Genomic DNA, 16,337 nt, shown 5'->3' on the forward strand with positions numbered 1-16,337 from the left:
CCTCTGTCAGAAACGTTTGGTTTTGGTGCTGTTTCTCCTTTAAGATTTGACAGTACACGCCCACTGTTATGATTGGCTATCAGCTCTTGACTGATCTGCTCTCTCTTTGCCATCTCACTGCGCACCACTACTGGGTGGGCTACGGAAGTGATTAAAGGTAAAGTAGGCGTTGATGTGTTGTTGTGGTGGCAGTCAGATGCAAATGTCTACCACAGTGTGACATCACAATGTGGAGGAAGTAGAATGAGTCGTTTTGGCAGCTTGGTTTCAACAAATGCTCTTTTTGCAGTAAGGAGGAAGTTTTGAGTTCTGAAACTTACAGTATGTTTTTATAATACAATGATCTCTTATATGTCAATAGATCAAGGAAAATTTGAGTACACGTCATGACCCCTTTTATGCAGTTACGCATTTGCAGATGCGAGCGCTTGGCATTGCCAACACGCAGTCCGGCTGAACAAAAGACTTTGCCATTTGACTGGATGTGTTATTTTTCAGGTATGTTGCTATAAATACAGTATATTGACTTTAACTTACTTGCTCAGCAATATTCTCTTCAAACTATTGCTCTGCCATGACAGTTGTTGACTTAAAACAGAAAACTCACAGTAGAAGCATACAGCTCAGACTAATGTCCACCTGCCCCTTGCGGCAACGTTGAAAATGCAGTAAATACTTGTGTTGTGTTATGAATTGTGGCATGACACATTTTGGAATGCAACAACACATAAAGTCAAGCTTGAGTAGCTAGAAGTGCCTTCGTTTACATGTAAAGATTTTTTTCTGCCTTAAGCCTTCTGAAAATATATGATTTTGGTAAGAAACAACCTGGAATTTTAGTAATTTTAGGTAAGGAGTCATAAGGTTAGGGTTTGTTCAAATCCCTATGAGCAAGTACTGCCTTAGCAAAGTTTAATAGTTGTGCCTAAATTACTGATTTCAAACAAGTTTCAATCACTCCCCCGTCTTTCATTGCTTGGACAGACAGGCAGACCCACCCAAAGTTGTTATGTCAGGCCCAGACGGGCTGCTCAAACAAAGAGATTGCAATTCTGTTTGGTGCCACTTGTGCCGCAGAAAATACATACTTCACCTTCAAGGTTGCTTAACACTGCTAATAATGTAGTTGATAAGTTCATGTTAAAAAAGGCTGCTTTACTAATAAGTCAAACACGAATGAGTGTGGGCACTTGTCAGTGTGACAAAATTCAGAGCAGAACAAGCACATTAATGGAAAAAATATATATATATGCTCATGGCCATAATGGATCCATTGCCAACTTTGTAAGGACCTACATATTTGTGTGTTTTGGTACAGATACTTTACTGATGATGGCATGTATCTAAGCAGAAGCAGAAACATTTCAGAAATTAGTAAGCAGTGACTGACGACTATAAATGATAGGGCTCAGATTGTTTTTGTTCTGTTGGGACTAGTTTGATAGATTATCCATTTCATTGTTAAACAGGCTCATCAAGGAAAGTTTATTCTGTCCTTCTCAGGTTTTTAGAAGCCACTGTCTTCTGAGCACAGGACAGTTGTGAAGAGCTTTTCTGCTGTATACTTTTCTGTAAATGGGGCTTTAGATTTTGAGCCTCTGTTGTTTGTCTTTGTGCTTTCTTACTTAATCCTCTGAAGTTCTTACCCTGAGGCTGCCATGCAGTGTGAAAGGAAGGGGTAGGCTCCTCACCTTTCTGTCTCCCTTTCCTCCTCTCCTGGTTCTTCTTCCATGGAGCAGGAGCAGGAGAGCCTCCAGCAGGCTGAGCAGCGCTGCATGCAGCTGGCCCAGGCAAGGCGGGAGCTTGAAGCCCAGGTAACAGGGCTGGAGGAGCGTCTGGAAGAGGAGGAGGAGGCCGCCGCTCAGTTGGCCTCCCAGCGTCAGAGGCTAGAAGTTGAGTGCTTCAGTCTGCGCCGAGATCTGGAGGAGCTGGAGAACACACTGACATCAGTGGAGAAGGACAAGCAGGTAGGAGTGACGTTCACACACAATTCTGCTTGACACATATTTGACTCATGCTTTTAGTCTGAGTTGTTACAGGAGTGCATATCTGTCTTTTTTTTTAGTTAGGTATTAAATTATGATAACGAGGGGTGTTTTTTAAATTATTTTTTTAAGCATGCACTTGGGTAGTTGACATTTTGGGAAGTTGACATCCTGTTGTCTGCTATACGTCATATAAGAGCTATTAAAAAAAACATTTAGGTAATTCTCAATGCAGTTTTTATGACCTCATATAAATCGTGAGACTATTTGTAATTTTTCTTGCTGCAAGATGACAAATACCATTTAAAATGAATTAGTGAAATAAAAAAAGTGATTTAAAGTGGTAAAACTTTAAAGGAAAGATATACTCTTTGCCTTATACATTCATTGTCACTTGTTGTCTTTTCCCTTGTATATAGCTGTTTTTTTTTTTTGTATAACTTGTTGAATTTGGTAAGGGTCATTCTTACAGCTGTTACTGTAATAACAGCTGGTAAGTGTTTTTCAAAGACATTGTATCCATGCTAAGTCTGAATGATCCTGGTGGTAAGTTTAAAGCAAGACCAGACCTGTACCGCTTGTTTGCTTTTTTATACTTCAAGTGGAAACGGTTTGTAGTCCATTTGTTGCCATAGCAAAATTGTGGGTGACCTCAGTTTGTGACCTCAATTCAAACACAAACTGCAGGTTTTTAGAATAAGACATTCTGTTTTCATTGTTTCTAGATTTAAGACAAAAGCCTTAACAGCCTTCACAGACTTTGGCATGATCAAATCTATTGTTGCCATAACTGCACTTCATAAAGCAGAGCTGACTTAAAAGTCATTTTTAATTCAAGCTAGGTGTGCTGCCTTTCAATTATAGCTCACAGGCCATAATTTTTCCAATTAGATTCTTGTCTCATCTCTGAAAAATGTACAGTAAATGCAGATGTGTAAGATATTTGTCTGCTCACACTGTCTATGTCTATCAGAATATGCTTTTGAGTTCAGAGGGGAGTAAAATGACAGTTGCGGTATCAGGATGAAAGTATTTGAGAAGCTTCTCTACCCCTTCATAAGCATTTCTGCTTTATATCTTTTTCTTAAAGCTCCGACAGGCCCAAACACACGCACAGAGACATACAGTATTTTCCCTTTTAGTCCCTCATGTCACAGTTTAACCAAATTACATTCACCACATACAGAAACAATATAAGCCAAGGCTGTTCTTTTTTGATGCTTTATTCTTGATGTAAGTGCACTGACACTGCACCTGAACTCTTTCTAGTCATCAGACTCTGCTGTGAGGAAGCTCTCCGAGGAACTCGCCCAGAAAAAAGAACTGGTACAGAAGCTACAGAAGGAAAAGGAGCACCTGGTGGAGCTGAGCCAGGTATCTGCAAGATCTTATGGGTCACTTCTGTGATGCAGTACCTTTTGAACCTTCTAAACTTTTGAAATATTGGTTAATATATTTCCTGTAGTTTATGTTAGAAGTTAGCATCAAAAGTGGCAACAATCACTTAAATTAAAAGTTGTGAGTATATTTAAATTTGCCCCTGTGTTCTGTTAATTGCGATATTGTATATATGATTTCCATTTTGAGTTTCATATTTTATACAATATAGCCTACCGTAGGAATGCCTATATGATGGAAGCATTAAAATGTAGCTACTAAATAGTAGGAATGACCCACATGGACTTGCATACTCTGCATGCATTTGTTTATGTGAAGCTATCACACAGAACACTAGCAATGTTGTCTCATTATTGATGCTCAGACAGATGTTGGATTTTTGTTTCCAGGGATCCTGCAATGTAAATGTCAGTCATAAGTTAAGGTAAATAATGCAGTCAGTACAGGTTGTTCTCTTCTGCATCTGGAAGACGAGTTGGGGGTCATTAACAGATTACAGTTCACATCCACTTTGCAAAAACTCAGTTTCCTTCTTTAATCTGGAAAGCAATTTAAAGGACTAGGGTCATGTAATTGAGCCTATGAAATATGTTTCCACCAAAATGGTTTTATAATGAATTACAGCAGTGTACTTCTCTTAAATCTTCATTACCGATCAAAGTGCTGCACAACATAATACATAGTGTAATATTTTGCAAATGTTTGCAAAACTGTATATATTCATTATTCATGTATTTTGACCCGGATTAAAAGACAGCCATTTAAGACAATTCGAAACAAATTGACCTAAGTACTTTGTTAGTAATCTGTCTTCATGTACACTGTAAAAAAGGAATTGTTGAGAAAAGTAAAAAAAAAAAAAAATCAAGGAAACATGAGATTTTTGAGTTCTCTCTACAACCTTTTTAATAAATGTCACCAGCAATACAACTTTGTTTAGGCTATTACATTTTTTTTATTCATTAAATGGAAAATGTGTCATTCAGCCAATACATTTTTAACTATTTCTCATTCCACAAATTATCAATCAGCAACACAATAAATTATAATTTGTAATTTTTTTCAAACTCTCCAATCTTTGCCTCTAATAAAATCTTGCAAAACAAAGGTATTGTAGTCTAAACATTTGTATAGACCATAGCCCTCAAAATGTAGCACACCAAACTCAATAACGGTGACATCAAACATCAAGAAAAAAGATGAGCTCTTAACATTACCACACAACAAATAACTAACAGTGAAGACCAAAGGCATTTTTGCACACATTGTGGAACTGGTACAGTACCTTCTGAGCTAAAATCAGTTAGCTGTGGAACTATACTTGTTTCAATTAAATTCCAAGATTAGTTTTTCCACCAGGGACAGGATAGCAGAAACTTTATTTAACCTCCTGAGACCCAAGCCTGACTGCTGTGTGCATTTTCCAATTCCCTTTTTGATTTGTAACTAGTAACACCTAACAAACATGCCAAATATATATATATATATATATTTAGAGCAAATAGTTTTCCTAAAAATGTATGTGCACATATGTGGACAGCGGGACTAAGATGTGAAATTTTTAATAATACCAAGCTATAGAAAATCAGTTTATTATATTTCTAGGAGTGTTGGTTATTCATGTTTTTGAGACGTTACAGACATCACAGCTGATTTTCTGTAAAGCTGCTTTGGAACAATGTGTACTGTATTTGGAAAAGCACAAATAATAAACTAGGCAAATAAAAATTATTATTTGACTTGTTTTATTCAACTAGTTCTCTCTTTGCGCTGTCAAACAATCAAGTGATAGCCAGAGCTGAAGCATTTTACCAATAAAAATTAATTCTGATACAAGTAATGGCGTAGCATCATCCAATCACTGGTAATCATGTTAAAATAAAATTATACATTAGAAATTCTTAATCTAAGTACTGATTACCATTGTCCCATATCTGCCAATCATGTTGAGTGGTTCAAACATCATCTGCAGCCTGAAACTGAACTTTTGATAGGAAGTTTAGATTAAATGCACTTGGCTTCATAGGAAAGCTATAGGATGCTCCCTTGCTCCATATTTAGTGAATGACTTAACCTCCAGTGTGCTGTCTGTCTGAACTGGTCTCAGAACAGTTTAAAATGCACATTATTTTCATCCTAACACCATATAAAGCCTCTGAAAGCAATTTTTTTACTCAATATGAAAATGCACAGTAAATATAGGTTTCTTAATGAAAACATTGTGCTGTTGTACACATCAGTCTACATTGTGTTTAGCGTAGCATAGCATTTTGCTATATATCACTCAAATGTTAAAAATTGCATATCGGCTGAAACTAGAGACTCTAATCTTTTGACTCAAACAGGTTTCAATGTAAAAACGTAATTAGGTTTTTACCAGATGTAGTTTTGTTTGCTTTTCTCCCAAAGACAAACTCTGCTGTGATCGGTGCCATGTTGTATGTCACACGACTCTGTACGTCGAAAGTCAAAACATCTTTATTAGTACATACAAACAGTAAAGTCTTTAAAAGGTGCAAACCAGGTAAGCAGTGGTTAAAAAGTAAGCAAAACATTTAAAGCACTGAACAGTAGAACAAGCGAACTATATACATAATACAATGTACAAACTAAATAGACGATAATCATGGAACGTAACTGATATAATGATCCTTTTTTCTCCCGTAGTCTCATTTTATTTTAATTTCAGTCTACATAGTTTAATGTCATCAAAGCCTAACTTCACGAATCACGAGGCATTCAGATTATTTGTACACCTAATTTCTGGTTGACGTTTCAAACTCACGCTGCATTTTTTCTTCTCCATAAATACTCAGCAGATCCTGCACAGCAGTGTCTGTCCATCTATTCATTTTCGATTTGAAAAGCCAATAGCAACAACTCAAATATTTTAATGAAGGTTACTAACCGGACTTTTAAAAATGGCCAGTAGTGCTGACTGATGGATGATAACGCATTTTTCTAGACCAACGAGAAGCATTTGCGGTTCTGACTCCACCCTAATAGGTTCTCTTGACAAGGAAAGTACCACCTCAGGAGAAGGTACTAAAAAGGTTCCTAGTTTGATTCAGGTTTTAGTTCCACGTGGATCTAGTTCATGTGGTGTAAAAACAATGGGAACCTTAAATCGTTTCAGGATCTAGGAAAAGTTCCTGCAATTGGAAAAAATGCCTTAAAAAACAACAAGAACCACATGAATAAAGTCAGCAAACAGCAAAACAATACTCCTATAGCAGTAACTGCACAATTTGTTCGTGCATGCAAACCTTGAGCAAATCAGTAACATTATTCAATAAGAAACTGTTTGTTCAGACAGCTATGTTAGGCTAGTTGGGACAACATTCAGGGGAATAAAGTTGGTGTAACCATGTGTACAGTACATACAAAGTACTTTTTCTCTGTGAATCAAATGCCCTGTATGCTGGATAAAATGTACTTTATTTTTTACAGTGCTCTCATGCCACTTTTTTCATGCACATTAGAAGTCAAGAAGTTTCCTTTTTCGTTTCAAGATCTCTTTTGTGTTCTATAAAACTCTACAAGCAGTGTCCAATAACGTAAGCCAGATGTTCAACAGTAGCAGCTCTCTTTGTGAGGTAATCTCTGCCTGTGAGATATGACCTGTGGCATTGCCCTCCTGCCTGCCGTTTCTACATAGCACAGAAGTCATCGCCAGAGTTTATGGACAATTGAGCTCTTCACTGAAGGAGTGAAAACTCCCGCAGAGCACCTAAGAATGATGTACAAGCTCTTGGAGAATGAAGCATTTGTTTGGCATGATGGTGTTGCTCAGTATATATATATATATATATATATATATATATATATATATATATATATATATATATATATATATATATTTACTTTCATTTACTTTAGATGAGTGAATGTGCTTTTCATGGTCAGATTTGATTAAGTCATCATGCTGTAGACTTCCTCTGACATCCCCTGTGATCGGGCAAATGAAGGCATCCCAGCATGGGATCAAAGATGACAGTGAGGCAGATGCGAGCAAACCTTGGATGAAGATTTAATGTCACATCTGCTCGACAGACCAAGAAATCTCTGTTTCATTTTTGCAGCAAGCCATTGAGGACTTGCAGTGCGAGGAAGAAAAGGTGAACCTCCTGACCAAAGAGAAAGCCAAGCTAAAGCTGCAGGCAGAGGATGTGAGTACAGTAGATTACTGTGGTCCAGGCCACTGTTAGAAATCCTAACCCTGGAGGGATAGTTCATTCAAAAATGAAAATTCTGTCATCAGTTATTCAAACTCATGTTGTTCCAAACCCATATAACATTGTTTCTTCTGTAAAACACAGAAGGGCAGAATGACAGCCTTAATCACATTTTGCTTTTATTCTATTAAAAAAAGATACAATAAAAGTAAATGATGACTTAGACTAACCTCTGCCTAACATCTCATTCTGTGTTCCATGAAGTCACATGGGTTTGAATGGAAAAACATGAGGGTGAGTAAATAATATGTTTTTGGTTGAACTATACCATTACTGATCACTGTCAACTGGCTAATCATAACCAGACTGGGAGTCAGTGTCTTGGAAGAATGCATGTTAATAGCACTGGGAATGGAAGAAAAGTATACAAATATCTCTGCTTGATGCGTGACCTTGCATCATCCTAGCTGGAGTATCTGCTGGAGCAGGAGAAGAAACAAAGGACGGATTTGGAGAAGAGCAGGAGGAAGTTGGAGGGAGACAGTAAGAACACCATGGACAACCTGACTGAGATGGGCAAGATGAGGGCCAGTCTGGAGGAGATGATCAAGAGGTGAGTTACTTTAAGAGATAGTTCCCCCAAAAATGAAAATTCTGTCATCATTAACTCTGGTGTTGTTCCAAATCTATTTGACCTTTTTTCTGTGTACACAAAAGCAATTGTTAGGCAGAATGTTAGCCTTAGTCACCATTCACTTTCATTGCATTGTTATTGCAATGGTGACTGAGGCTGTGAGTCCCTAAATGTTTTACCAAACTTCTTTTGTGTTCAGAAGAAAGAAAGTCATAAATGTTTTTAAAAACATCAGGATGAGTAAATTATGAGTTCTGATAAGGCCTGGTTCTGGGAGAATAGAAGCATTTTGGTTCAACATTGGTCACTAGGGTTGCCAACCGTCCCGTATTTGAAGGAACAAAATTGCGTTCCATATGAAATCCATACAGGATGCCATTTGTCCCATATTTTAGCTTCTCACACTTAAACTGTTGTGAAAGATTCAGAAACAGATTGGACCTGAAATATACATCTTTCATGTGAGTTGTGTGAGATATCGGTTGTTAAACGTTACATGGACGCCACACTTGACAGAAGTGGCTGGGTGAAAGATCAAGGGAAATCAGTGCACGTTTTCTGTCGTTTTTCAGTCAGAAGCGGGATAATTTTGACAAACAGAGCATTCAAGTTCATTATAATTGTTTCTCACCATTGTGATTCCAAAACTCCAGTAAACGCAACTATTCATGACATGGCATTATATTTTATTGCATATGTCAGTGCTTGTTCTGGAAGAGAGACTCAGCTAAATGACAGTGAGAAAAACTGCAACACTTTTAGTACAAAGTACGGTACAGGTTTAGTTAAAACGATTAATGTGATTTTCTTACATTTGCCCTTGATAAACTTTATTTACTGCCAAAATAGTGACACTGTGATCAAAGGAGAAATACGCTATTTTTATGTTAAGTGTTTTCTCTTGCATAGAAATCCATTATAATGTATGGTTGCTAAAAACAGTGCTTAGGCTTGCACTAAGACAGTGGCCCTGGAAGGCCAAATAAATGTTTTTGTGTGATATATACTAGTTATGGTGCGTTCAAGTGCTCCTGGGAAGTTCGTACTTACAAGGTTGGAAATTTTAAATACGATGTCATGTGCGTTCAAGTAGCCTATTTTAGTTGGAAAGGATGGACCCTTTTGGCAATTTCATATTTCTTTCTCTCTTTTCAACTTACTAGCAAAGGAAGCAAAGCCATGCATTAGGTGTGTAATTAATGCTTAATCTATCTATTTTATAATAATTGTCATACACATGTAATGATAGGAAATGTAGTTTGTTGAAAACCTTTGTCGCTGCATTAAACAGCTAAATGAGTCTTATTTTCTGGCAAGTTTTATTGTTATTCTTCATTAACAGCTCAAAAAATGCATACACAATAAATTGCACATTTAAAATCCTCAAGTAAAACATAATTATTACCATCAACCATTTGCTTCTGCCATGATTCTTAAATTGACACATCCCCAACTCAGAAAGTACCCTGAGTTTCCTACTCGTTATTACGACTTTGTGTTGGCATTCATGTACGCTCAAACTCGTAATTACAATCATTCCAACATGACTTGAATGCACCATTATACTGTGTACAAACTAATGACCCCAATTTTAAATGGAAAGCCAATTTGTTGAGCTTTAAAAATGGCTTAGCTTAATTATGGGGAAGAAATGCTTGACAGAAAAATATTGTCTTTCTTTATTGACTGCAGCTTCATTTTTTGTCAAAAAGTAGTGTTTAATAAAAGTGAAGATTGATAGAAATTTGGTTCTCCTTGTAGTTGTATTTAAGTCTTTGTAAGCTTATTAGGGGCTGTTCACACCAAACACGTTTTTGTGTCCATCCAGGCTGTTTTTTAATTGTTTTCCTCTGTAAACAAACTCTAGGTGGACCTTTTTAATGGTTGCGCAGTATCTCAAGCAGAAGCCCCACTGAAAAAAATGTCCAGTATTTAGAGCTGGAATGTCCTGTATTTGGCTAGTAGAAAGTTGGCAACCCTATTGGTCACATTCGTTCTCTTTGAAAAAATGTTTTGGTTAATCCAGAATTAAATTAATAATCTAGATTTAATAAACAAGCCCATACCCTGTTAAAAAGACCAGCATTGCTGTTCACCAGCATATGTTGTATTTTGGATGCTGGTCCCCAGCATGGGATGCTAGTATGCTGGTGTTCCTACCTAGCTTTAACCAGAAAGCCTCAACATGATCACACAGGAAACCTATTAATTGCCTCACAATGTTCATGTACCTGAAATTGGCCCCGTACTGCCAAAATACTGACAAGCACCATCCCATAAGACATTTTTGCATCAATTCAAGCGTGTTTACCTATCCCTCTGGCACAATTAAAAGTACGCTGAGCAAGGAGCCTTTAGGGGGTCGCACACCGGATGCATCTGGCGGACGATATTGTGCGCTCTAAAATTCGGAACAATTGTTTTCTATGAATGTACTCACACTGGCGGTGGCACCAAGCTACTACTCTGGAGGCTGTTCAAATTTCTGTCGCACCACGGAGCGCAACTCGGATATTTTACATAAAATTCAAATGTACCCAACACTTCCAGCTTCGGCCACAGAGAAGCTGTGGTTTGAATTTTTATAAGCACAGACCGATTTTAGCATCACAACTTTCGACCACTTTTGCCTACTGATCCGAAAAGAATAGCTGCAGGCAGAGCTCCAAACAGGGGTTGGAGTTCCAAATCGCTAGCAAAGATATAGGGAGCCCCTAACCTAACCCTTTCCCTAACCCTAACCATGAGTGGAAGTGGAAGAGGCCCCCTTTTGGAGTTGGTGTAACCCCCTTTTGGAGTAACCCCGCCCCCTTCTGGAGTAACCCCACACTCATATTCCACCCCAATTTGGAGATCTCTGGCCTGCAGCTAGACCAGCACCAAATCAGCTCTATCCAGCATTAACCAGCTTGGACCTGGATGGAAATTCTTGCTGGTCTAAGATGGTCTATAGCAGGGTAGAGAGTAATCATCTACTGTATATAGTAACCCATTTAAATGAATGATCTCCTCTAAATCTGACATCTCCAGTCTGAGAAGTCAAGCATTAATTGCCTGCAAGCATTTGCAGTCAAGCGTGAAAGTTTAGAAAATATGTTTATATAGATATGGAGATGGCGCAGTCTAGCAGCTAAACAGATGTATGGATGCTTGTTGGAGGCCATAATATGATATCTGCTCGGAGCACCGTTATCTTAGTTTTGATCATTTAAAGGCCTCCAGACTTCTAGAACTGTTCAGGTTTGTCAATATGTAGCGTATTGTGGCTCTTTCTCTGTAGAAACCAGAAAGCAAAACCAGCTGTTTCATGGAGGCACCAATAAGAAGAGAGAAAAAAAAAAAACAGGAAATTGTCAAAAATGCATTCCTTCCTTCATATTTTAACACTGTAGTAATGACGGAAAGAAACAAAAACATAAAATTCACTGATGCAATCAATGATTAGAATAATGTTCTGGGATTGACTGGCACTTTTAATAAGCTGAGACACTGTGTGACGCTTATCGGGCATGGCTTGCAAACCAGGACGAATACGCCTGCTAAATTAGCCCTGTCACTCTTATTCTCATGCTCTTGCTCTCTTTCTGTCTGTCTTCTATCAGGAAAGATGTGGAGATAAGCACCACCAGCAGTCGACTGGAGGCTGAGGAAACATTGAACGCAGGACTGCAGAGGAAGAATAAGGAGTTCCAGGTGAGGCCTCATGGGATAGCAGGGGAGCGGCAACATTCCTGTCTTTCAGTGCTGTGGGGGTCCACGGCTCTGATTTGTGAGCCTGCACCTCTTGCTGCTCAGAGATGACAAAAACATATCTCAGGAGTACAAGAAACCGATAATAATCTCTCTAGAAAGAGAGAGAGAGAGAGCCCTGCTGAAAAACAAACAAACAGCATAATCCAGCCAAAGCAGTTTTGTGGGTCCTAGCTGGTTTAAGCTTGTCACCCAGCCTGGCTAAGCAAGTATACAGCTGGTCAAGCTGGTTTCCTAGCCTGGCCATGCTGGTCTTCAATTTGTTTAGCTGATCTCCCAGCCTGGCCAAGCTGGTGCTCAGCTGGTTTAAGCTGTTCTCCTAGCCTGGCCTGGCCAGGCTAGACTTCAGCTGGTCTTCAAGTCTGGCCAAGCTGGTCTTCTAGCTGGTCTCCCCACTGGGCCAGGCTAGTCTTCAGGTTGTCTACAAGTCTGGCCAAGATGGTCTTCAGCTGGTTCTAGCAGGTCTCCCAGCCTGGCCATGCTAGTCTTCAGGTTGTCTCCAAGTCTGGCTAAGATGGTCTTCAGCTGGTTGTAGCAGGTCTTCCAGCCTGGCCAAGCTGATGCTCAGCTGGTTCAAGCTGGTCTCCCAGCCTAGCAAGACTAGTCTTCAGCTGGTCTCCAAGTCTGGCCAAGCTGATCTTCTGCTGGTCTAGCAGGTCTCTCCGCCTTGCCAGACTAGTCTTCAGCTGGTCTCTAAGTCTGGCCAAGCTGTTCTTTCAGCCTGGCTAGCTGACAATTGCCTAAAACTTCTCTAAAAACAGCACACAACCCAGCCTGACCAGGCTAGGAGACCAGCTAGGACCAGCAAATGAGCTTAGGCTGGTTTAAGAAGTTTTATTTATTTATTTTAGCAAGGCAGGAAGGCTCTTGTTGTAAATCCAAGACTTCTTTTTGTAGGCAGGGTCAGTTTGACCCTTGTTCTGAGTACTTTTTGTGTGTGCATGGGACTCTTTGCAGAGCAGAAAGTGACAGCTGAATGATATATTTGAAAAGACAGAGAGCAGTAGATCATGTCAGAGGTATGTAAAAGCTGTTGAAAAGCAATGTTAGTATAACCTCTGCCTTCCAGCTACATGACAGGTAGGTGTGACACCTTCTCCAGAGAGCTGCCCTGGAGGGGCTCCACCGGTCATATGTTTTCCCTTTCATTCCACTGTCATGTCATGGAAGGAACAAGACCATACTTTCCCTTTTTAATTAAGCTGTACTTTGGCAAAGCAATACTAATATAACAAAGTGATAAGGTCAGCTTATATATATATATATATATATATATATATATATACAACCCCAATTCTGAAAAAGTTGGGACAGTATGAAAAATGCTAATAAAAACAAAAAGGAGCAATTTGTAAATTATATTCACCCTTTGCTATCTTGAAAGCACTACATCTACACATTATATGATGTTTTTCCTTGTGAATTTCATTGTTGTTTGAAAATGTACAGTAATTTCAAATCAGATGATTGCAACACGCTCCAAAAAATTTGAGACAGGGGCAATTTAAGACTAATAACAATTTTATGAGTTGAAACAACAAGGCAATGTGAAACAGGATATGTTAAACAGGTGAGGCAATCATGTCATAGTATATAAGGAGCCTCCAAAAACAGCCTAATCCTTCAAGAGCAAAGATCATTCGAGAATTGTCAATTTGCCAACAGATGCTTCAGCAAATAATCCAGCACATTGAGAACAATGTTCCCCAAAGACAAATTGGAAGGATTTGGGGCATTTCACCCTCTACAGTGTACAATATAGTTAAAAGATTCAAGGAACCTGGTCAAATCTCGGCACATAAAGGACAAGACGAAAACCACTTCTGAATGTGCGTGATCTCTGATCCCTCAGATGTCACTGTCTTAAAAAACATCATTCATCTGTAATGGATATCATGAACATGGGCTTGGGATTACTTTACCTGTATTAGTCAACACCATTCACTGCTGCATCCACAGATGCAAGTTAAGACTTTACTATACAAAGAAGAAGCCCTACATCAACACTGTCCAGAAGCGCTGCCGACTTTTCTGGGCTCGGTCTCATCTTAGATGGAAAGTAGAACAGTGGAACTGTGTTTTTTGGTCTGAAGAGTCCACATTTCAAAAAGTTTTTGAAAAACGAAGTTGTTGTGTTATCCAGGTCAAAGAGGAAAAGGACCATCCAAGCTGTTATCAGCGTCAGGTCCAAAAGCCAGGGGTGTGTCAGTGCCCATGGCATGAGTAACTCACACATCTGTGAGAACACCATGAATGCAGACAGATATGTACAAATTTTGGAGCAACATATACTGCCATCCAGCACCGTCTTTTCCAGGGAAGTCCCTGCATTTTCCAGCAGGACAACTTCAAACCACATACAGTACTGCCCGGATTTCTAGTGCATGGCTGTGTAAGCAGAGAGTGTGGGTGCTAGACTGGCCTGTCTGCAGTCCTGACCTGTCTCCAATTGAGAATGTGTGGCGCATTATGAAGCACATCATACGGCAACAAAGACCCTGTACAATTGTGCAGCTGAAGACCTACATAATGGGTGACTGGGGAAAATTCCACTTTCAAAACTTAACATACTTGTGTCTTCAGTGCCCAAATGCTTAATAAGTGTTATTAGAAGAAATGGTTATGTTTCACAGTGGTAAACACTCGACTGTCCCAACTTTTTTGGAGTGTGTTGCAAACATCTGATTTGAAATTACTGTACATTTTCAAAAAACAATGAAATTCACAAGATAAAACATCATATAATGTGTAGTTGTAGTGCTTTCAATTTAGCAATGGGTGAATATAATTTACAAATCACTCCTTTTTGTTTTTATTAGCATTTTTCATACTGTCCCAACTGTTTTGGAATTGGGGTTGTATATACACTACCGGTCAAAAGTTTTGAAACACTTGACTGAAATGTTTCTCATGATCTTAAAAATCTTTTGATCTGAAGGCGTATGCTTAAATGTTTGAAATTAGTTTTGTAGACAAAAATATAATTGTGCCACCATATTAATTTATTTCATTATAAAACAAAAATTTAATTTAAAAAAAAAAAAATGTTTTTGAAATGTATGACTTGGACCAAATAATAAAGAAAAGCAGCCACTAAGTGCCCAACATATAGATGGGAACTCCTTCAATACTGTTTAAAAAGCATCCCAGGGTGATACCTCAAGAAGTTGGTTGAGAAAATGTCAAGAGTACATGTCTGCAAATTATAGGCGAAGGGTGACTACTTGAAGATGCTAAAATATAACACAGTTTTGATTTATTTTGGATTTTGTTTAGTCACAACATAATTTCCATTGTTCAATTTATGTTATTCCATAGTTTTGATGACTTTACTATTATTCTAAAATGTGAAGAAAAAAATATATATAATAAAGAATAAGTGTTTCAAAACTTTTGACCGTTAGTGTATATACAGTTAGTTCTGGTCCTCAAATCTGATTGGACGAGAGACGATCCATGAGTACTAATGGTCTCACACCATCAGCACTCTGACACTTCACTGTGTGTATCACCCTGCTTGTGTTTGTGCCGTTCTAAACTAAAGTGTAAGAACAGTGCATATGTGTTAATAGCTATGTGTCTCTTTACATAAAACTTTTTGACATTACATATTTTAGCCAGCATATGAGCCAGGTGATATGAAGTGAGTCAGCCTCAGTCAGTGTTTTTATTCATCAGCACCATGTGATTGCTCGTATTACTGTAACAATACTAAAGCTAGGAAATAGCTTTAAACAGCTTTAAACCAACAATTTCAGCATTAAGGCTCATTGCTGAGAGACACAACAGACTGATAAATTACACAAACTCAAGGCGCTTACCTCTTACCTCTGAGTTTCCACATCGGAGAGGATATACTGTTCAAAATGGCGGAGGAGATTGTGGTTTCTATAGTGAATGACTCTATCGCACCAGCTATCGCAAAATAGGGAGGAACACCCCCGCTTGGACGGCTATTTTTCCACTGAGAAAATAGGATGAATTTGACCAAAATGACATTATCTTGAGAAAGCTGACTAACACACTACAGCATTTCTGCTTGGGAGTGGCAACGGGTGATCGAACTGTTGTATATAAGCAATATCACACTCGCAATCGTGCTATATGGCCCTAAATCAGCAACGCGGCCTCGTGTCTGTGGCCGAATCACAGCAGTGCTGATGTAGGGCCATATCGCACTTTTGCTTGTGTGATATTGTTTAAATATATATATATAGTTACTCTAGAATGCACATTAGTTAAAAAAAATCAGATTCCATTGCTGACTTGAGATATGGTATTGAAATGTAATCTTGACAAACAGATTTCATTCATTCAAAAAGTTTTATAGATTTCATTCTTGTCTCATTCATGTTGGTAGGAGCTGTACTTGAAATGGCAGTGTTCATGAATATG

General features: G+C 38.6%; 1 protein-coding gene across 2 annotated transcripts in view; it reads left to right on the forward strand.

The window, feature by feature from the left end:
• Positions 1 to 16,337, forward strand: part of LOC127423266 (myosin-16-like) — a 90,636-nt gene that overhangs the window by 30,691 nt on the left and 43,608 nt on the right. For both annotated transcript variants that reach the window (XM_051667422.1, XM_051667423.1), the window contains exons 3-7: positions 1,740 to 1,967; positions 3,255 to 3,359; positions 7,466 to 7,552; positions 8,026 to 8,171; positions 11,795 to 11,885. In XM_051667422.1, coding sequence (XP_051523382.1) covers positions 1,740 to 1,967; positions 3,255 to 3,359; positions 7,466 to 7,552; positions 8,026 to 8,171; positions 11,795 to 11,885 — 657 coding nt within the window. The remainder of the gene's footprint in view (positions 1 to 1,739; positions 1,968 to 3,254; positions 3,360 to 7,465; positions 7,553 to 8,025; positions 8,172 to 11,794; positions 11,886 to 16,337) is intronic.

Source organism: Myxocyprinus asiaticus, chromosome 32, assembly GCF_019703515.2.
Source record: "Myxocyprinus asiaticus isolate MX2 ecotype Aquarium Trade chromosome 32, UBuf_Myxa_2, whole genome shotgun sequence".
Lineage (NCBI taxonomy): Eukaryota > Metazoa > Chordata > Actinopteri > Cypriniformes > Catostomidae > Myxocyprinus > Myxocyprinus asiaticus.